This window comes from Netta rufina (genome assembly GCF_964035555.1).
Source record: "Netta rufina genome assembly, chromosome: 4".
Taxonomy (NCBI): domain Eukaryota; kingdom Metazoa; phylum Chordata; class Aves; order Anseriformes; family Anatidae; genus Netta; species Netta rufina.
Genome location: NC_140127.1, coordinates 6,312,099 through 6,335,183, shown reverse-complemented (window position 1 = coordinate 6,335,183; position 23,085 = coordinate 6,312,099). Strand labels below are relative to the sequence as shown.

At 43.6% G+C, this 23,085-nt stretch overlaps 1 protein-coding gene across 1 annotated transcript in view; it reads right to left on the bottom strand.

Annotated features, from left to right (window-relative positions):
• Positions 1 to 17,425, bottom strand: part of PPA2 (inorganic pyrophosphatase 2) — a 34,950-nt gene extending 17,525 nt beyond the window's left edge. Inside the window, exons 1-6 of the mRNA XM_084285562.1 lie at positions 17,146 to 17,425; positions 15,361 to 15,425; positions 13,636 to 13,680; positions 5,800 to 5,853; positions 3,428 to 3,547; positions 981 to 1,067 (exon numbers count right to left, since the gene is read on the bottom strand). Of these exons, the coding sequence (XP_084141688.1) occupies positions 981 to 1,067; positions 3,428 to 3,547; positions 5,800 to 5,853; positions 13,636 to 13,680; positions 15,361 to 15,425; positions 17,146 to 17,290 (516 nt within the window). The 5' untranslated portion in view covers positions 17,291 to 17,425. The remainder of the gene's footprint in view (positions 1 to 980; positions 1,068 to 3,427; positions 3,548 to 5,799; positions 5,854 to 13,635; positions 13,681 to 15,360; positions 15,426 to 17,145) is intronic.
• Positions 17,426 to 23,085: the final 5,660 nt, after the last annotated feature.

The window sequence follows — 23,085 nt, the reverse complement described above, 5'->3', positions numbered from 1 at the left end:
TGATCATCGCCCCACTCTGCAAGTCAGAAACACCTCTTATTCGTTTTCTAGCTCTTTCATGCCTGTTGATTCTCTGCTTTCTCAACTCTTGGTCATCATCTGTCTCTTGGACACACACACACACAGGCACCCACCCACCCCCAAAACATGAGCACAACTCTTTTTTGCATTCTCCTGGGGACCTTTTTCACACCAGGTACTACTTCCTTTCAACTCTTTCTGGCTCCTCTCAAATTCAGCTTTAGGTTCCTTCACTCAAGTGAAGCCACCTTTGCTAAGGTCACCAGTTAAATTTCTTTTTCCCTTACATAGTTCAAGAGATCCCTCATCCAAACTCATTCATTTCATTTACCCTATCTTTGGTACCGCAGAGGATTCTTTGCTGCCTCCAGATACATGCAAGTTTCTTTCAGTGAGCTAAACCTTTCCTTTACACCTATTATTGGTGTTTGCTGTGCCTCTTTTTCATCCACCCACTCCTTATCTCTTAACTGCAACAGGTTCCTCTTCTCCTCTAAAGAGGGATCTGTTTCTTTTTGCACCCATGGGAGAACTCAAACCTACCCCCTATGCAGATTTGACCTTACAATCTTACGTGCATGACACTGACTATTTCTTCATCTTTCAGAATGCCAGTCTTATCTCTAGTACTGCTAGTAGGGGAAAAAGAAGTCTTTTTTTTTCCTTCCTCCAAATCTTAACCCTCTCGTCCTCCATCCAAAACACACTGTCCAGCTATACAACTTCAGAGTGTCCATCTCCAGATTTCTCTTTTATCCAGCACCCAGACTTTACAAGATCCTTTTTTTTTTTTTTTTACTGTTGTTTTTAAATCACCATTTTCTTATCTATTCTTAGACCCTCTGCTCATATTGTAGTCACCCCAAGACTGACTACTGCCACCTTTTCTTGTTTCCCACCTGCCGTTCTCTTTCAAAAGCTATTACCAAATCATTAAATTAATCTTGATAAAAACCAACCTTTGAACCGATCTCACAAACATCAATAGGATCATTATCCCCACAACATCCTGTAATGTCATCTTTATGGTTTGGATCTTCCCAGGTCTGTCAAAGGAAAGAGAACTACGAGTTACCAACTGCTCTGCAGTTACAATTCACCTAACCACTAAATTACTGAGATTAATAAAAACACCAACAAAAATGTCAACTTGCTGAGAATGGACTTGCTCAACAAAAAAAAAACAAAAAAAAAAAGAAAAAGAAAAAGAAACAGACTCCAAACAAACCATGGACTGTAACAAATGGATCAACTGCATCAAAGACACAGAAGACACTTTATGATATTGCAGTGATCAAGTCAGAGGAGTCAGAACATGTATTTTTCTAATTACCAACACTTGTGGGATTAAATTAGGATATTCTACAACGACATTTTTACTATACTCTTTAGATATACCCACACTAACTTAAGTTGCTTTCGAAATCATCTAGACTTTGAGCTTACCAAGCTCCTGGGTATGGAATTGTCAGTATCCAACTGACTTTATGAAGTTCTGAATTTAGGTCTGAAACTTTTCCGAGTGTTTTTGCATACAAAGATGCACACAAGCCCAAGAACTGCCAGCAGCTTGAGACCAAACAAGGTTCCCTGAGATATAAGTTCAAATCCCTGCTCTAAGCTCCATATGAGCAAGGAATCACAGCCAGCTTAGTATAACTTTATAAAAAGGCCAGTACATGTTTTGTCTCTTACTTGCTTGGAACGAAAGACATCATTCTACAGTTGAGAAGTTTTTCTGGTAAGAATTTTAAGACCATTGAGGTTTTGTGGAAAAGATGTTAGAAAACCATCTACAAGGAGCTATACTGCTAGCTCCAGCTGTCCACGGTCAAGCCTCCAACTCATACTCTTGTTCTTGAGAACTTGACTGATGCTACAACTGTGAAAAGCAAATGGTCAGGTATTTAGATAGCAGCATCATTACCAGAAAAAAATGACAGAAGTGGAGTCAAGAGAGAATTTCAGCCTAAAACTTATTTTTCCAATATTCTTCCAAAGCACTCATTTAAGGCTTCATTCTATCAGTGCCATTCTCTAGCCCAGCTGCACCTCTCCACCTGTAGTTTCTGTAAGAATGGAAGGGAAGCTAGCTAGCAATGGTAGTGTTATCTAGACAGCACAGCAATTCCTGCAACAATTACACTCCTAGAGTAATTTTTCTTCTCTGTTCCAGAACATAGAACAGCCGCCACAAATATGTATCAGCCCTAGCATATAGCTAAAAGAATTTCTGGCAACTGCTGACCCTGATGAAAAGTCCTCTTGAGATAGTGGAGACCCAGAACTGGATCAGGCCCAGGGTTTGTGATAGTAGCTAGTAAGAATCTGGAGTATTGTTTAGACTTGGACAAGTATAATGATCCAAGTGACCTTTTAAAGTCATTACAGGAAAAAAAAAAAAAGGAAAGACAATTATCTCCAGCTGCATGACTGACAAGGTAGTAAAGGGAGCTGAATGTATCTCTTGGGGAATGTGTCATCAGTCCAAAATAACGCCCTTTGTGCAGGAAGATATTTAAGTGTTCAATTTTGGCTTTGTACGAAGGCACAAACAAATTTCAAAATATTAAATGGAACTCTTGGTTCCCAACAATGCCTACTTGGAAACTCAGACTACTCAGACTGCTGACTGGATCAAGACTTCACTGTCCTCCTCCACCACCTACCTGGTATCTCCTCTTCAGGGAGGAAATATGGAAGCAGATTTTCAGGAGTAAACTTTCAGTGCTCATGCATTTAAGTGTAAAGAAATATTTTTTTTAGTTTCATCTTGATCATAAATACTACTTTCAATCCAATGTGTTATTCAGAGTAATGAAAAAAAAGTTTTAAAACTTTAATTATGTTAAAAATTTCAGACATTAATTGTTTTTTTCTCCAAGACTCAAAGTTTTGAAAGTGCCGTGATCAGTAAAGTCTCCAAATTCAGAGCAAAGTTAACTAAGGCAGTTGAGGTTTAATCTAAAGAAAAAGTCCTTGTGTTCCTCTTTCTTAAAGATATTAAGAAATAGTATCAATTAACATTCGTGCTGCAATACACGAAGATCCTAACTGAGTTTAAAAATGTCTTCCTTAAACAGGAAGGGGCTACTTGAACAAATATTCTGAATGCCAGACCACAACAGTTTATTTTTTACTATGGTATATGGATGCAGGCTAAAGACTCAAGATTTCTTGATCATTTAACTCCTTCCTGAAACTGAGCTTGTATTTATACCCACACCCAAATTCTGATCCAAATTTACAGACGAAATAAAGCTTTAGATAAAAAAAATCCTAATTTACAAATTATCAAAGAGAACCATCTCTCTTGCAACTGATTTGCATTCCGGCAGTACTCAAGATTTACAAGGCAATTTCCACAGAAGACAGAAAACTTTCACCATTATAACAAAAATGTTACCTGAGGGAGGGCACCGTAATTCCATATATAACCCTTGTGAGGAAAGATATTTGCCACGTATCGGAGCTTGCCTTTCTTTGTATCTTGCTTAATGGGATTCAACGGCTCCTCGGTGGCAATCTAAACAGATCGTGAAAGACAGAGAGAAAGGAAGAAGTGTCAGATGGAAAGCAATTCATTCCGTACCCAACCAGTTAGCTCCATCTGGGAGCACGTGCTTGTTGTTCGAGGAGCATTAAAAGCATGATGGCCTCGCTCTAAGTCACGAGAGCCATGTTCAAAAAGCTGCTTATTAAGGTTTTAAATAATGCTGTGAAATATGCAAGAAAAATGGATCCAGAAGGGAAAGTCATAAATTTCTGAGGAGACTGTCCCAGTCAAACAGAAATGCTGAAAGAAACCTAAGTCAGAGGCTCCTGCGCCTGAACTTTGGTACAAATTCAACAAAGATACAAATGGTGAAAGTTCTTCAGACAACAGGGGCTTTGACAGCAGCAGGGGAATTGTTTCAGCGTCATCTCACCCACCCCCCATTCATTGCTCTCCTACTGCATACACCCCTTCTCTCCATCACCTCTCAGCAAACAAACACTTTTTTAGTGGGGACAAAAAAAGCTTGCTGGCTTGGACCAAGTTCAATTAGCATTAGAAGGTGTTTTTACTCCTGCAGTAGTGCTTCCAGAAGGACTGAGCTAATTATTGCAAAGCAGCTTATTACTGTCATCATCCCCACAAAACTTCAAATACCAACCCGCTGCCATGAGTTACCTACCACACATTACCTACTTCACCTGAACTGTGCTTTTGCCACTCCTCACCACAACAAAACCCCTGTTAGCTTGACTCATCTGAACAGCTCACATTTGTTACAGATTTTGAGCACACCCTGGCTCAAGCCATACCAGCTTGTGCTCGCATCCATTTTAAAACACCCTTGTCATTTAGCTAGAAGAATAGCAGCAAAGTCAACCCAAATGAATTCTTTTTCAGACCACACTGTCCTGTCAACAGCAGGCAGTTACTCTGTAAGTAACCCCCCCGCATTTCTGTTTTCACACCTGATTCTGCATGCTTCCTACGTTAATGGTAAAGACTCTGAATATGCCACCTGGGGTTTTGGCAGAAGTGGAGCTCAGCACGGTTTTCTCTTGACAAGAACTGGTGCAAAGATTAACTGACAACGGTGGGGGGCAGGGACCAATACAATTTCAAAAAGAGCACCTTGAATAAAATTTATGGAAGGACAAGAGAAATGCAACACATTCAAGGTTTCATTTCCTACAGTCTCCACTCCAAGCAAGGGAATCTCAGCACACAGACACAGACAAGAGCTGGTGCTGGCACCATGAGTCTGCACTGAAGGACTGTCAGGCCATGATGACAAGGCAAGACAACTCTCTGCCTTACTTAACACAGGAACCTTATGTATTGCACCTGGGCTCATACCAAGCCAGAAAATGTCCAAGCCCTCTGATTTCTGAACCTCACAGGACAGCAAACCTTCCTACCCTCAATGAAACATGCCAAGAAAAGAAGGAGAGCAACATGTGCTTTAAGCAATGGCTTCAATGGCAAAGGGAAACTCTGAAAAATAGAGCTCAGCTTCTGCAATAAACCATCCTAAAATACAAGCTGATTACCCAAAGTAGCCCTACTTCTGGAATTAAAACTCAGGCAATAAACGCAGTTCAAATGCTACTCCAGCATCAGGGAAAGGAGAAAAAGTTCTGAACCAAGAGGCCAGGAGGCTCCTTGGTATTATTTTTAGTAGTCGAAGTAGCTTAACAGCTCAACCACAAAATTCCTTGAAAGCATCTGGAAAGCATTCCTAAAACTATTACAAATGTTCAGGAAGATAAGAAACATCCTGGTGAGGTCTGTTGTTTCACCAACTCTACAAATGAAGCATTACTCAGCTTCTACATTACAAGAGCAGAGGAACAACCACCGGGCTCTCCTTTCAAAACATCTTCCAGCAGGAGTAGATACTTCAAACGAGCAAGGCCCTGACGTAGTTTTTGTCACAAGGAAACGTTTTTTCATTTGCCACTCCATTTGTCAGGACGTAGCCTATCACAATACCATTTATATGCTGGAAGTGAGGATTTAGAGCCTCTGAACCGAATGTTTTACAAGCGAGCAGCAGGATGACTAAGCAGCAGAGCCCTAGAGTGCTGGGCTGCAGGTGTGCTGCACTCTGCTGTCTGGGGCTGGCAGGAAGCAGTGCTCACCTGCAAAGGGGAAACAATTACAACCTCAGCACCTTATGTGTAAAGAGCAATCCACACCGATTAAACTCTGAATACTGAACCCCACCGCGCTGCTGTAACTTCCGTCAGTGCCCATATCTTCAAGGTATTTTTCTTATTTACCTCCATTTTTGCATTTGTCCAGCGAGGCACTTCCACGACCATATTAAACAGGACCTAAAACAGAAACAGGGAAAGAACTGAAAATAAAACCCACATGGTAACTAGCATTTTGCAGTAAGAAATTCTCTCTCCTGCATTCAGCTGCAGCAAATCTCACCTATTCCAGCTGCTTTTACATGAAGTACACTTCACTGAGTTCCTCACAGTACCATTCAACCTCCCCAGTTCATCCTCCACCCCCGTTCACCTCTGAGAATGCAAACAAGGAGTAATGGAGACACACGTAATGCTTTTTATTCCAGTATCAGTATTACCCTTCACACAGTGTTCAATAAGCCTGTGGAATGGTTTGGTTCATGACGAGGCAGTGCTCAGAGCACGAGGCAAAAAGGATTGGACATTTCTATAGGAAAGAGTCAGCTCCCCTCAGGCACTGGTAAGGGCAGTGTCTGCCCCCACCACGGGGATTTATTTCTTCAGGTCTTCCTTTTGTCACCATACAAAAAACATAACCACTGACAACTCTCAGTCCAATCTGCTTGACGTGAGGCCAAATGAATCCAGAAGTGATGGCAGAGAAAGGACATGGACACAGGCACTTCGTGTTTGCATAAGCCTTCTTCCCAGCAGAAACAGAATGAAAATTGTTTAAGAATTTTTAAAAAGACACGAGAAAAGCAACGTGTAACTGCTGCAAGCTCTCTTCTGAAGCTGTCAGGGCCAAGCACTACTAAGGAGGACAGAGTATTAATCAAAATGGGTAACTAGGCCAAACCACCCAGCAATGCCTACGACCTATTTTCTTCACAATTATTGAAATAACCCCAAATATCCCACTGCCTGGGACATCTCTCCATACAGAAAGAAAACTTGTGTTGGTATTAAAGATGGCACAAAATATGTTTTTGAAGACATAAGTAGGAAAAATAAAATCAAACCAACTGAAGAACGGCACTGACTCTTGAACTACACTGCAATGAAGGCTGTAGCAGACACTTAAATACTTGGATTTTCCTCTTTGTATCCTACAGCTGCAACCAACACACACAATTAGGAGGGTCAATGCCACAGTCAATTGATTAATGTCAATCCGATGGTTCTGTGATCTCCTCTCCCAACAGGAATGGGGCAAGCGAGAAAGCAGAGGAAAAATCCCAGCTGTCCCTCACGGTTCTCCCCATGAGATCCCACGCTACGCACAATCCTGATGGCAAACTCCAGGAAGTTTGAATGCAACCTGCCATCCCTAAGTACTGCGCCCATATTGCAATTTGTGGTGTCTAAGCACATAAGATGGAATCACTTTTCCCTATTTGGTCATAACCAACTGCATTAAACAAGAGGAAAGAACAAAAAGGAGAAAGGTGCTTCGGATCGCTTGCACGAGGCACACCTTGTGTACATAAGCACAGCTGAAGCAGACAAATGCTCAAAAAGAGAGCTCAAAGACGTCAACACTAAGGCAGCAGACCCAGAACAAAGTACCGTACGTGCAGCAGCAGGTAAGGGCAAGGCTGGAAAAGAGCCAAATAAAGTTTGCACATCCATCTCAGAAGCATTTGGAAAAAGAAATGCACGGCACAGAAGCCAGTGCTGACAAGAAGCTCTCAGAGAACTGCCAGCGGGCCAAAGAATTGTTCTGACTGGCAGCTACAGGCAGAAACTTACAGACTGCTTTGGGAATTAAACACAACAGCTCCCTCCTTCACTGACTGAGGTTTTTGCTGGGAAGATGTGACTGCACATTTTCCTCACCGCGTCAAACACAACGACCTATAAATGTTGTTTTGAACTTTAATTGGCCAAGAGCTACGCCAAGTCCTCACCAGAGCAATACCATGGGACTGGACAACGGCTGGACTGAAGTGCACACAACGCTCTTCCAAAACGAATCTCTTGGATTTAACCCAGCTTTAAGACCAGGCCTCCATAATTTGTGTTATCAGTCAAATGGGAATTGTCAAGAGTCTTAAATGTGACAGCCTGACAGATTAATTCGTATGCAAAAAAAAAAAAAAAAAAAAAAGGAAGTACTCTTTCTAATGCTAAGCTGCCACAGGCATTTACAAGAGATTAAGTAACTTCATGCAGTGCTTACATTAAAAAATAAGAAGTTTTATTTATAGGGTAATCACATTTTCACGGTGATGAGGCAGGATTCATTGGGGTGGAAAGGAGAGCACGTATTAGACAGTTTTGACAGATGGAAAGAGAGGAGTGTATTTCTCCAGGTTTTCTTTCCTCTGCTTTCCTATCTTGTTTCCCTCCTTGCCTAAATGTCATCCAGCATTTCCTTCCAGCACGCTGACTTCCCCAGGCCAGGCACCTCTTCCTGCTGCCCACTCGCACAGTTTCCCTCAAGTCCTTGCTGCAAAACTCCTCGCCCCCGCTGCAAACAGAAAGGTGTCGCCCATCACATCTCCACACATCAACTGCTTACACAATCCAGCGGTGAGTTTTGGCTGGTCAGTGCACCTGGAAATTGATCTTATCTTCAATCAGCAAAAGAAAAAAAACTTCACCTCACCAAAAACCCAAGTGAGTGCTTCTACTCCCTCAAGCCATGGTGAAACTGTTCCAACAACCCACTTGACACACCTTCCAGTGACAGAAAGAGAAGTCCCCAAAGTTAATTTTTCATTAAGAAGACTGTTACTTTAGGAAATTTACCATTTAACTGCTTGCCAAAGTCCAAAGTTCATCTAGATTCAGAAGAAGGGACAGAACTTGGGAGCTAGGAAAAGTGCCCTGAGAGAGCCTGGAGGGATGCCTCACCCAGGGTATTACATAGCTGGTTTGGTTTGGGGTTAATGCGAGCAGAAGACAGAGATTTGTACTTTTGCCCTATTATAGCTGGAGAAGGTGGGGGGGGGGAAAAATCCATTTGGTCAACACAGAGAGGTCAAAAGTATACTTCCCAATTCCTAAAACTGAACATGAACAGGGAACGACATCAGAAAAGAGAAGCTCTCTCCAAATGGTATCCTTTATCTCCTAGGAAAGACAGCCTAACTGCACCACATGGCAAATCACGCAGAACATAAATAAAATGTTTGCTTTAGCGATATTTTTTTTTAAACAAGTTTTGGCAACTTACTGCATTCCATTTGAATTAAACAATTTTTAACATAATTATTTTGGCTGATATTTCACACAGACAACAGGAACAAGGTTGTTTTTTTTGTTTTGTTTTGTTTTTTTTCCTTTTTTTAAAAGAAAACCACAGGAAGATAAAAAAGATCTAGAAATACACTTCAGCATGCTCATGCAGCAAGTGTTGAGAAAACCAAGGAAAATACAGCCTGTTGTACCCAGGTAAACTGTGAGTCACACTTCTCTCCGCTGTGACCAGTGGCCAAAAATAACTGCTGGCTCTGGCTGTACAGATTCTTATAGAAGACAGCTCATTTTGATGGCAGCTGCTTATTACCAACTTGAACATCACGTGTCACTAAAAAAGCGATGAAGCACATTTCTGACACTGAATTTTTGCCCTTCTGGATTCCCATGCATCCATCTCAGGAACAGTTCTTTCTTACCTGACTTACGCTTTTCTTATTCAACTATTTCCTTCCTGAATCCTCCCAAGTTCCCCAGGTGGTATATTTGAGGGGAGGGATTTAAACAGGACTGCAATAGGTAAAGCTCTACTCTGAACTTTCAGCTAATTTTAAGCAGAAGTGGAGCAAGGTATGGAGAGTGAGGAGAGTGACAAAACAAGAAGAGAGGAACAGAAAGTCAGCATAATCTCATTGTTAAAAGTCACGTTTTAAGGCCCAATTGCCATTCACCATCAGCCTTGCACGACAGGGAGAAGCAGTAAGCTGAAGCTCACATTTCCTTCAGCCATTTTTATAGCAGAGTGCTTTAAAAAAAATCTGGAAGTATTAAAGCTGCATTTGGGGGCTGTTGACCCTCCTCTTGGAGAAACTGAACTCACAAGACAGAGAAAAGAAACAAAAAAATATATATTTTTTATTTTTTGCCTGCTCATTTGCAATGTTAGAGGGAGTCTCACCAGCCATTCACTACATAGGGCCCCGGAGGACTAACGAGAACTGAAAGGACAAGCTGCAGTCCAGCAGCAGTCTGAACAAAGGGCAATGTTTTCATTAACAGAAGTTTAAAAGAAGGGAAAAAAAAGGGGGGAAAAAAAAAGGAGAAAAAGAAGGACTGAGATACGAGAAATACATCTTGAGGGGCTTGCTTATAAAATGAGTGCCTGTCTCATAAGCATTCCTGGTATAAGGCTTGATGTCAGGCACACGCTGATAAACTGATCAGTGGACACATCTACCTGCACAGCTACTCAGGGGAGAGCCTTGGCAAGGACGAAAACTAAACACAGACTTTCTCAAGTTTTAAGGAACCATTTCTTTCATGTTCATCTCGATCAAATCACTGATGCAGCCTTCACAGTAAACCAACACTACTCCGGTAGATTTTAAGTGGAGAGCTGAGTGAAGATTAACAAACACTGAGAAGTAATCTACAAGAACACAAAGCAAAATTTGCAGCTACTGGACAGATCCACAGAAAAAGGCTGGGTGGCTTCATGCATCAGGATGAAACCTTCACTGATCTGCAGTACTGAACACGCACAACAGACACGCTACAGCCCAGCTTACACGTACCCAGAAAGTGTCTAATGACTGAAGGCTACAGAAGCTGTAGTTCGGAGAGGATACAGAGTTTGCACCTGCACCATGTGGGAACGATGCCAGCTCTTCCCTCCTTACGGAACAAGCTGACTTTATCATAAGACCACTCTGCCACCACAGCTCTGAACTGCGTTCCCAGCATGCGGCCCTTCACCTGATCACTTCTTCAGCGTGCATGACCACTGCGATGACCACTTGTACCTCACCTGACTGCCTAATTTATCAAAAGCTCCTGCCTAACAGGAAAAGTTCAAGTCCCCAGGGGCATTCCAGCACTGTGCAATCCACAGGACACAACAACCAACGCTGTCTTACTTCCTCCTATTCTTTATCGACTGCTCTGGTGGGTGTCTGCAAGTTAGGAGTATAATCTCTACAAGCTTGGACAGATTTCTTTTTCTAAGGCCAAAGTATTAAGAACACCTGAGCCCGCTGAATGAGATAACGTGAATACTTTACCCAAATACATGACAAGTGGATTAGAACCTCTTTCATTACAGCAGGGAAGCAACACTTCACATTTGTCTTGAAAAGAAAACCATGACCTCTTCAGACCTTCTTGCTGCCAGACATGGAAGACCACGGTCAACAATCTGCCTCTGACAGGTCTGAGTGTAACCACAGCAGAAACATCCAGCCCCTCAGACACAGAGGGGAAACTTTTGATGCCTTTCAGAGAGATTTGCTTGGACAGAGCGGATCCCAAGTGCTTGCTGTGCTGAAGACAAAGCAGAGATTCAGACTGCAAGCTGACAGCAAGTTTGAGACTGACCTTGAACAATTTTGAAGCTGAATATGATTTCTTCCAACTACAGTTTCTCCCCAAAAGTAACTTCTCTCGAGTCTTAACCCAAAAAAATCCATGAAACACAGAAGTTCAGTTGTCAACAGTGGCTGCAAAGCTAAATTTATTTGAGTTTGGAAGGTCACAAGTCTTAAAGACGCCACTTGGTTTCTAGGGCAAGAGGAACCATCACCTTTGAATTCTGGCCAAACTCAGCAAGGATCAACTGAACGTCCAGGAGCAGCAGTAGCTTTTGCATCCCTAGACCAGGGTACTGATTACAGTGCTTCAAAGATCTTTAGCCATCAGTACATGGCACTAAATTCCTCGTTTCCCTTTATGCCCTGACTAAGCCATGTTTTCCCTGAATAAAAGCACGCATTGATACATTTCTCACCAGGCCAAGGTGACCCAAGCTGCTCAAGAACCCAGCGTAAGACACAACACCTCCCTGAACACAAATACCCCTCTCTTTTCTCCCCACCTCCCGACGATAATGATGAAATGGGGTTTTCTAAATGTTCTGCATTCCTTTATTTTACCATCTGAGACCAAGTGTGTTTGGAAAGCCTATAAACTGCACATTCGCTTGCATACTCACATGAGATGCCTGAAGACCAAAACCGAAGTATTAATACAATACCATGACTCTTTCTAACAAAATAAAGTATTAACTTTCATCCATTTAAGTGTAGGACCACAGTCAAATCATACTAAATAACGCTGAGTGTGTTAAATTTTTTGCCGATGTATTTAAGTAGAAGTAAACCCAATTAGTTAATGAGGGAAAGGCTGTGGATATGGTCTACCTAAATGTTGGTAAGGCTTCTGATGCTGTTCCTTACAGCATTCTTCTGGAGAAACGGCCTCAACTTGTGCCAGGGGAGGTTTAGGTTGGATATTAGAAAAAATTCTTCACTGAAAGGGTTGCAAAGCTTTGGAACGGGCTACCCTAGGGATGTTGCTGAGTCACCATCCCTGCAGGTAATTCAAAAGATGCAAATGTGGTGCTTAGGGACATGGCTGAGTGGTAGACTTGGTGATGCTAGGTTAATGGTTGGACTCGATGATTTTAAAAGGTCTTTTCCAACCCAAGTGATGCTATGATTCTATGATTTGCCTTTGCTCCTTTTCCACAGTTCTGTTAAACCACAGCCCAGAGTTCTCTCCTATCAGGAGTTATGTGAAGCAACTATGGTGTGATACACTAGCCCGGGAAAGAAGAGCTGCTTAGCTTCACAGGCTTTTGTTGTTGTTGTTGTTTATAGACTGATCGAGAGATCTGAAAAAGGGAACTAGAAACAGTTTTACACAGGCCATCATACTTCCCACCACACAGAGAGAAGCAGTTTGAGATGCTGCAGAGAACAGGCTCTGCATCTTTGCAACCAGCTGATACTGACACAGCATTTAAGGCCAGTAGTTGGGAATTCACGATGCCAGGCTGTTAAGAAAGGCTCTTGGGACATACTCTTTCTCCTCAACAACTCATCTATCAGGCATGATCCTACATCTCACGCAGCACTTAAATGGGCACCAAACAGCAGGAAAACTGAAGTGTTATGGAAGCACCACAGATTGAAAGAATCCTGAGGCAGAGGAAATGCACAGAGCAAGATTGTGTTGGGGACTGGCGTACGGTACGAGAAGCAGTGTGCCACACAGTAGTTGCAAAACTGTGGGAATGCAGACAGTTGGGACACTTCTTTCACATTAGAGGGGCAGTTACAGTTTTGCAACATGACTGGCAAACAGATACTGAGAAGTTGGGGGTGGGCAAGGCAAACACTGCAAAAAAAAATTGCTACATTTTGGAAAGGGCGTTTGCATAAACAATTCTTGTTTCACAGAGAAAGCTCGAACAGACCTGCCATGTTCTCTAGGCTTCTAGGCTCAGCTTTAGCACTGGGTTAATGCTGAACCATCAGCAGATGTGATTTTCTCTCTTTGGGCTTTCCAAACGAGCACAGAAAGTGACACACCCCCAGGTGTAAAAAGCCGATACTCATTCTCATTTCTGCCATCTCTGAAGTTTTGTATACATACCAAAATTAAACCGCAGCCAGAGCATAATGAATATTTCATTAATGGACGTTTTTCATTGCAAATGTTTTTGCAAAAAAAAAAAAAAGATTACATATCTATGCTGCAATAGTCATAATGAACCTTTCAGAGAGTGGTATAAAAGTGTTTGTCTTTGAGAACATCTTGATGAATAAAAGAATTCTGACATTTGAGGCCCATTCAAAGGGAGAATATTAAATCCCTTTAAGCCTAAAAGACTTGCATTTGAAGATATGTCAACTATATTCAGTGAAAGATCACTTTGCAGAACAGCAAAATGACGTGGAGGAGAGAAAAGAGGGAGAGAAAAGGAGAACTTAGCTGTACCTCGCTCGCTGTAGTCTTTGACCTCTTTGCAGGAATCTCTTTATCCTGTAGGGAAAGTACGAATAAGGAGCATTAGAGAACAATATTGTATTCACGTAAATACAGACATTACTAGTTTTAAATGCAAATTGAACATCCTCTTTCAAGTATAAAGGCCTGAACTATAACTTTTAAAAACAGGTAGTTGGTCCTGTTTGACTGTGAATTATAACCTTCCCAATGTTGGCAGAGGAAGATAAAAATGCACATGGACACATCCACTTTCTCCCAGCTACTTAATTTCAAGCAGCAGTTTAGGCATCAGCTGGTTAAAAACACATCAGTCACCCTTTTGTTCACTTGAAAAAGATCAAAAACGGAACAGAGAATGGAAAATGGGCTTGGAGTTACCCACCATAAAATTAAAGTCCACAATGCTTAGATCAGAGGAGGGAAAGAATGTAACACACAAGGCCTTACCTCCTCCTCCTGCAAAGAAAGCAAAATTTATACACACCTTCATGATGACTCGCATTCATGCTCCCCCCCTTACGTCCCACAGAAAGCTCTTTCCTTGCTCACACAGCCAAAATCAAAGGCTCTATGCCTTCATCAGACATCGCTGTGCTGTAATTTAATCCACAGAGAAGCCACAGACCATAATCCATCCCTCCAAACCTTAAACTCTGGGCGTGGGGTCAGCCACCACGTAACACATGGGTGAAGACGCCCATTGCTCTTCCATCAACAGCACCAACTGATCAGAGCATCTCAGTAATGACTCTGAACGAGGCTCACATCTTCCACCGACTACCATGCTTAGATCGGCTGCTCAAAAACGTTTCATCCATACTTTTAAGCTCTCAGTTTAAACAACTGAAGAGATTGGTTCATTACTTCAGAACACTAAATCTAACCGCAGTACAGCTGCTGACCTTTCACACCAGTCATGTCACCCATAGCGTCCCAGCAACAAGTGAAGGAAAGGGCCCAAACCCTCCCAACCTGTTTGTGTAACGAGCAAACCATAATAAGCAAACCCAAGGCTAACCCAAAGACTGGCAGTTCCCACTGGTGACATATAAAGCAGGCGTTTCATTATTGCTATAATGAAACTCCAGGGAGTGTGGCTAACAAGACGTGAAAGTGCTCAGCTGCACCTCACGCCTTGTAATTCTCCAAAGGTGCGATTACCACTTCTCTCTTGGGCATTGTTGTTGGCTTCCAATTACGCTCCCCCTTTTGGGAATTAAAAAAAAAAAATACACCACAAGCCACAAAAATATGTGCTGTAGATGTCCTACAGCGGGGAAACGCATACATTTAATTGCAGCTGTAGGAAAATGCCGTTTTTAAAAAGTAACAATAAAAAGTGAGTTCTAGAGCACAAACACAAACCTTAAACATAGAGAAGAATTATCACAAAATACCATGAGGGTTTACCCCACCCTCAATAACCTGGAGTCTTAAGAAGACACCTAGGGTCATTCACACCCTTATTATTATTACTACATTTTACTACAAGTTACTGAACTCAGCTGAGAAAGTTGGCTGGAGTTATATTGCTTGTGTTACACAGGAAATCAGCCTGGATTAAAATGGCCCCTTCTGATGCTACAGATTTTGTATCTCAAATGCTCTAAATATTCTTTTTTAAAAGTGCGTTTTTACCTAGCGAGTACCAACAAAGCAGTTATCATTTCAGAAATGACTTTTGTCGCAAGGCAAATATACAAATATACATACCTCTTTAGCTCCAGCAAAAAGTGGAATGTCATGAAATGGGGAAATATATTTACCATCTCCATTCTCTGAAAAACACAACGAAAAAGTAGCATTACAAATCTAAATGTATGCCGTAAGACACCTGCATTGCTAAGAACTGTTATGCATTATACAAGGATAAGCAGTGACACAATACATCAATTAAACTTCTTTTTTTTCTGAATTGTAGTTCTAAAGACCAAAAAATAAGCTCCGTGCAGGACAATGTATTTGACTGCTTGACAATGATTCATTGGAATGAGAATTATTGCTTCGGTATACAATGCCATACTTTTCTGTCCTTCCTACCTGGCAATACAAGCTATGTAAAAGTTGAGAAGATCCTTTCATTCTCTTTTCTCCTCCTCCCTGGCAATACAGAACCATTAACAGGTGGAGACAAAAAAAAGGTAAAAAAAAAAAAAAAAAAAAAAAAAGGTGTGGAGTTCCATAAGCAATCAGTGAATTTACCTGGGCTTCCTGGCAGTGCAGCCCCAGTAACTTCACTGCGTTTCTATTAAGCTGAATTTCACAAAGAGACAATTGTCCAACATATTAGGCCCAAGTTTGACCAAGAGAATACGTGACAGATAGGATAATTGCACAGGCCCTAGAAATGAAACGATACCTTAAAAAAATGAAAGAGCTGACAATAACTTAGTGCTTAATGGGGATCTGGTCTGCACCTTAGCCTTGTTTTCACTGTAGGGAGGAACAAAACGCACGCTTAAACATTTCAAATTACTCAGAAACTTTTCAATGTACCAAACACTGAAGTACTGCAACAAATCAATGCATAAACAGAAGCAGCAGCAGCAACACAAAGTACTAACACTCATCTCAAGGAGTTCCCCCTTGTTAGCACCCCTTGTCCCAGTAAATGGAAAAACAAAGGACTTCTTTTAGCCTTGGACCACCTCAACACGGAGGAACACGCGAGGGTGCTTCTCACAGCCCTTGGCAGCCTCCCAGACGTTCCTCCTAAATAAAACAAAGTTTAGTGGTGGGCTGCTTGCTTTTACTGAGGAACGTGACTTTCTGCAGCACACGAAAGCTCCGCGCCTCGCACGCCAGCGGGGCAGCGCAGGCAGGGTGCGTGACGCCAGCGGACGTCAGATGTAACTCTCAAGAAGCTAATGGCCCAAAGATGTACCGAGAGGGTGCTTGCGAAACCAGGGGCATTCCAACAGCCAGCTTTATGACCCAAATGCGTAACGCCGAGGTCGCACGCCACCAGATTTCCCTGGGCTTTGAGCAGCCCCCAGGGGGCTGCTCTCCCAGAGCCCCTTGGTGGTGCTGCTGGCCTAGGAGGTCCCTCAGGGCTCGAGCCCTGAGAGATTTTTTGTTTTTGTTTTTTGTTTTTTTGACATTTCTGAGAGAGGACTGGCTTCGTCACAGGGTGCAGGGAATGCTACCACGCTGCTTGCTGAGCTGAGGCTGCCATGGCCCCCGCCAGCCAGGCTGCCACAGGCACCCCCAGCACCTCTCCACCTTCTGCGGGGCTTCAGGGGCCCGGCCACGCAGCACACAGCGGCCCTCAAGGCCCAGCAGCCCCTCCAGAAGGAAACCATGACGGGAAAAGCCCTTCTTTTCCACACAAAATCTCCCCCCTCACGCACGGGGCGATGCCTCCTCCAGCCTGAGGGGTCTCTGCGGGGAACCGCCGCCGCCTCTCCCCCACCGCGCCCCCCTCCCGAGGCGGGCTAGGATGGAAGGAAGGAAGGAAGGAGAGGGGGTTTTACGGAGCCCCGGGGCGCTGCTACTTACTAAAGTAGAGGCGGTAATCGGGCGAGTTGGGCCGCCCCCGCTGCTCCGTGCCGTAGCGGGCCATGGCGCTGAGGCAGCGGCGCGGCGGCCGCCCCCACCCCCGCGCCGCCCGCAGCAGCCGCCCCAGCCCCGGCAGCGCACGCATGATGGCGGCGGCCGCCTCCCTCCCCTTCCTGCGGCCGCCGGGGCTGCGCCTGCCCCCTCGCCCCGCCTGGAAGCCCTGGCACGGCGGGGCAGGGAGCCTCCGGGGCCGGGAGCGGTGCCCTCCTGCCCCGCCGGCGAGCGGGGAGAGCCGCGGGCGAGCGCGGGGAGCCGCCCCCAGCCGCGCCGCCGCCTGAGGGGAGCCATGGCCCCGAGCCCCAAAATGGCGGCGCGGCCCCGCACCAGCCCTGTGGTGAAGGCGGGCGGAGGCGGCTTGTCCCCAAGGGGGGTTGCCGAGTCCAGACGCTTCCCTCCACCCCCGTTTACTTTGGGATTTACCTTGGGAATTTGTCACGTTTCGCTGTGGGGCTGCTCGTCCTCAGCCTCAGGGAAGCGGGGGACACGGGGGAAGGCAGGGACACGAACTGAGGGGTGACCCTGGCAGGGGTGCCACCCTCACCTGAGGTGTGAGGACCACCCCCTGCCCGCTCCTTTGGGGAGGAAGCGTTCATTCCACAGAATCACAGAATTATCTAGGGTGGAAGAGACCTCAAGATCATCGAGTCCAACCTCTGACCTAACGCTAACAAGTCCTCCACTAAACCATATCGCTAAATTCAACATCTAAACGTCTTTTGAAGACCTCCGGGGATGGTGACTCCACCCCTTCCCTGGGCAGCCCGTTCCAATGCCTCACAATCCTCTCAGTAAAGAAGCTCTTCCTAATATCCAACCTAAAATCCAACCTTTCTTCTCAGCACAAACAACTCTCACCAGGCCGTCCACAGATGAGCTCCGACAGGTAGATAATATTTTTATATTGAACCTCACAATCACACAAAATAGATTCTCGTCTGTATTCAGGTTGTAGTGGTTCTGAAGCTTGCCCCATTATGTGCAGTCCGATTCCTGCAATACTGGTGGCTTTGGACACCGGTCTCTTTCTGTTGATCCTTAAGGAGGGTTTCATATGAGTTTTGCCTACCAATATGGGTTCTTGGAGCGTTGCTTCTCTTCATGGATTTTTCAAAAATTCCTGAAAAGGGGCAGAAATCACTGCATTCGTTTTATTGATGGAGAAACTGAGGCAGGCCAATTTTTGTTACTGTTGTCGCTCATACATCCCAAGCCAATGTCTTTGGTGATTGATACTAATTTTGAATTTCAACTCCGGTTTGAATTATTGTGGAATATTTGTGTGGAAGATTTATTTTATATGGTATTTAAAACTTTATTGGGAATTTTTCATTTGCAGCATTAAGGCTCAGACAATCTCTTCCATCCAATTTAAAAGGTATATAACTTCTTTTGGTCTTTCTTTGTCCCCTTTACTGTTGGGTAGGTAAGGTTTTACAAGCATCAGGATTGTTCTGCGTGCGTCCTAAGGATCCAGCTTTATTTTACAATGGAGTGGGAGACTTCCCCGACAGCTTCCATCACTGCTCCTGCCTGTACTCCTTAAACCTGTTAGTAGCTACTCCAGACCTCAGAGTTGTTTGCTAGTGGGTGGGTTTTTCCCTACTGTAAGGGCTCTGGATAAAAAGTTATGGTCTCCTTCCTTCTCTTTTTCTGAGCCATTGTTTGCTAAATTTGTCACAACAGGCTTATCTCCAGGAGAACAGAATGGCAGGCCAATTATCCACCTCTACAGAAGCTGCTAAATAGTTGTTGGTGTTTTGCCAGAGGTGTTGGCATCTTTCATCCCTGAGTTCACCGAATGCAAGGTTTTCCTGAATGGGACACTTGGGGGTTGAAATTCTTCATGTGTCCGTTTGAAGTTCTTAATGTTTTGGGTTTGTAAGAGGGCAAATCATCAGTTTTTCACGTGGGAAAAAAAAAAAAAAAAAAAGAGAGAGAAACTTTCTCTATTTTAAAAACCCTATTCAGCATTTTCTTTGAGTTGGCCTGCTGCTGAAACATGCAAGGATAAAAACAAATGTGTCATGGGCCTAGCCTTCCACCTCTGCTTGGGTCTGAGGAATGCGGGTTTCATTTATGGAAGTTCAGAGCTTTTGAAAATCATTTACTGAGTGCACATGCAGTATTCACAGTATTTTTATTCTTGCAAAGTTGGCAGTTGGTTGTAGTGTTATTCTAGGAGAAACCCAACATATATTTATTTACTCGTACAAGTTAGGAAGTGAAATATGCAGCTGTGGTCAAGAGTCACTGTAAGATGCCCAAAGTCTGAGTGCAGAGCTCTCCTTTGCCTAGTGTGGTCTTATCTAAAGCTTTCTCATCTGTAATGGGAAATCATCTGTGAAACACTTGGAATTTATGAAATATAAATGAGCTCCAGTGCAAGCGCTTTCTAGGTGCATAAACAGATGCCATCCTGTTACCTAGCAAGGGTGGATGATATGGTGGAAAAACATGTACAAACCCTGTTAACGTTGTGAAAGCAGAGAACTTGATGTTTTAGTACTCTAAAATTCTCTTAATTAAATTTCCCTACAGAAATAATAACAATAAAGCCCTGAACAGATTTAACTGTGTTTCTCAGTATTATGCATGATGGTACACAGAACATGGCAGAAGTACACGCAGTACTCCTGAAGTCAGATTTAGGTGATATTGCAGCTTCCTTGTTAAAACAAATTCACTTCATATTCTTAAATCTATTGAACAAATACATGTTTTGGTTCTGGTATCTACATGACTCAAATCCTCTTAAATCACTATGGTTTTTACTACCAAGGTCGTTTTTCACTTCTTTGTATTCCCAAACATTTTATGTCCAAATACTTCAAGTATCGTTCCAATTGGGCCAGCAAAAGGTGTATATAGGGCCGATCCCGTTTATTGACCTTGAAACAGCTTCCACTGAAAGATGATGAAAATATTGCTATTTATTTCAATGGAATTAGAATCAGGTCCATCAGACTTAAGTAGGGCTTACATGGTACTTAGGTTTTATGCTTGCCCTCTGCACAGGGGTGAATCTCATTCCACCAGAATACCAGTGGAGTATAGCAAAGACTCAGCAGCAGTATAATCACCTAAGCCTGAAGGACACCCTTACTTTAAGTTTGTACTCTGCAGTGCACATTTACGTTTCTTTCTTTCGTGTATGTATTATGAAACTGTGCGTATGTTTTGCCAGTGAAAATGCCGTGCAAATTAAATGCAGAAAACAGTTTATTATGTTATAAATAATCATAAAAAGAACAATTTCCCTTCCTCCTGAATGAAAATCATTTTCATCCTTTCAGCTAATAAGGCTTTGAAGAATGTCGTTAGTACCACTATGTGCTATTTCAGTGTGTTTGCTCTTGACTGGAGATTACATCACTCTCATTAACTTTGCTGCAATGTAACTTCTATCTCCATTGCTTATAAAACCATTAATCTGAAGGAATTGATTCCTGCCAGCCTTCTGCTTTACTGCTACCTACGTGCAAAAGGCCTGCGCTCGTGGACCGCTGTCCTCGTGCTCCAGCCACCCTGGTGCAGCAGGTAACTTGTACGTGCTGACAAATACCTGATGGCAGCAAAAGACTACATTGTGTAAATAAGAGGAAGAAATTGTGTATTTCAGTAAATAGAGTGAGCCTTATCAGGTTACATCACTTTCCATCTCGCTGTGAAGAAAGACCCAAAAAAACTGGGACAGATTGTGAACTCACCTCAGCTACCCTATTGCTGATCCTCAACATTTATGCAAAGTTATTTTTTAGTCATAATATTCACTATGAGGTATAGGAAGATGACAAGTTTTCAGCCTATTTTTTTCTGAATAAATTGTTTCTCCAAGCTGCTAGTTCTTTTTTGTTTGTTTGTTTGTTTGTTTAACCATGCTTTTAATTAGGCTGCTTATAACGGAGCGTAGGATTCCCGTGGCAGATTACAGTCGGTGTGAGTGGGCAGGGTTGCCAGCCAGGCAGCGCTCATCTGGCCAGCAGTGTCTAATTGCAGCGGGTGCTGATGGCCAAGGCCAGCTGGGCAGGCATGCCACCGCTCTGCCTGGACTTGTGCCTAGAAAGCCAAGTCCTCGAGAGACGAGGACACGGTGCCCGTGTCAAGGTTTGCTGGATGCGCCCGTTTCTCCCTTCCTAGACATCTGTACTGTGTTCGTGTTACGCCCTGTGAAGCAGGGATTTTCAGCTACTGTAACTTCCACCCAAACGTGTTTGCAAGTATTGACTGAAACTTGATTTAAGATTTTAAAAATTTATCTTTGTTTACTGCAGATCAACTTGCCTGTTGCAAACGAGAAATCACCAAATGGTCTTCGTTCCTTTTAATTCGTTCTTCCACATAGGTGCACGTACACAAAAAGGGAGAAACAGACAGAGAAAAAAAAGGTTCTAATTAAGCTCAAAAAGCATTGCCAGGAAACGTGAAGTTCCAGTGCAAGGCTGCAAGTCTATCAGCGTTCAAAATAGGGACGTACAATGAAAATTATGTCTTCTTAAGGCTCCTTTCCCCTCTCAATTTTTGAATTGTCAGACGTAAGGTTCTCAAAGGATTCCTCAGAAACTATTTCATCTTTGGTAATTTCTACACCCCCTATTTTACATTAAAACATAATAATGAAGATTCCTCCTCCTGTACTTTTATCCTCCTTGCTCGTTTTCTCGCCTTTCCTCATTAGCTTTGATATCACAGTGCCATCTACTTGATCAACGGAGTCAGGTTATTTCCCTTCGAAAACCACCGCGTGGCTGTAAGGATCCGTTGGCACGCCGAGAGCAATTCAAGCCCTGCTGACCCGTGGAGACGTACGCTTTATTAATTTCTCCTCCAAATATTTAGACAAAAAACACTAGAGGCAGGGCTAAAAGAAACGGTGGCTGCGCACCTGCTTCCAAAGACCTGTTTCTCTACTGGAATCACCAGTCTGGCAGGATCAGCAGGCGGAGGGAAGGTGACACTGCCACACAAAATAACTTTCCACCTACAAGACAGGCTTTCTTCTCGCTCTATACTGTGGAAAGGTGTTTGAAGTTTTTTTTCCCTATGTATATTTCAAAGTAATTTTGAATCATTCATTGTGAAAAATCAATGTGTAGGCTCCAGTTTTACCTAGCCTGAAGTCTTCCATTTTTATTGCTTTCATCCTCATCTGTCATTCTGCTCTTATCTTACAATTATAGCCACAGACAGATAGGGTGAACGTACTCGCAACTTCCCAGTGCTCAAAGTCCTCGGTGGGCCTTTCACGTGATTGCTCTTATCACTATCTAAGCCTCCGCGTTTTGTCTCTCAAAAGATATCTTTGCTATGGCTCAACGCGTGCAGGCAGAGCGACAAGAGGCGCGGGCTGGCTTTTGTATGCACCTAGGTGTGCTTGTGGGGAGAGCCTAATGGAGACATCCGCGCCTGTCACTGTCACCTTCCTCCCGTGGAGGGGGTGTGACGGCTTTCTGCAGCAGTACCCTTGCACCCTGCTGATCCTCTGCTGGCTGTAATTGCTTCTGGGAAGAGGAGAGCGGATTCCAAGGATGCAGGGAATCAGGGACGAGGAGCACCTGTGGACTCGTGTCATTAAACACAGTGATTAATCTACCGTTAATGACAGCGATGGTTCTTCAGCAGCAGACGGGCCCAGAAGGGAACGGGGCCACACCATGCTCCATCCTGGAAGGTTTCTGGTATTGGCCGTGCGCTAATAACACATCCTCTGCTTCTCCCTCGGCAGCAGTTCTGTCTTACCAGCCCCGAAAGGGGCGCAGTGAAACTTTTCCTCTGCCCTTTTCCCTGACTTTCCCCCTGCCGTGGAAAGTGTGTGCTCTGCTGGGCGGTTTGGCCACCGGTGCTCCTGCAGCACACGCAGGCTTTGGACCCGGGCAGTTCTCA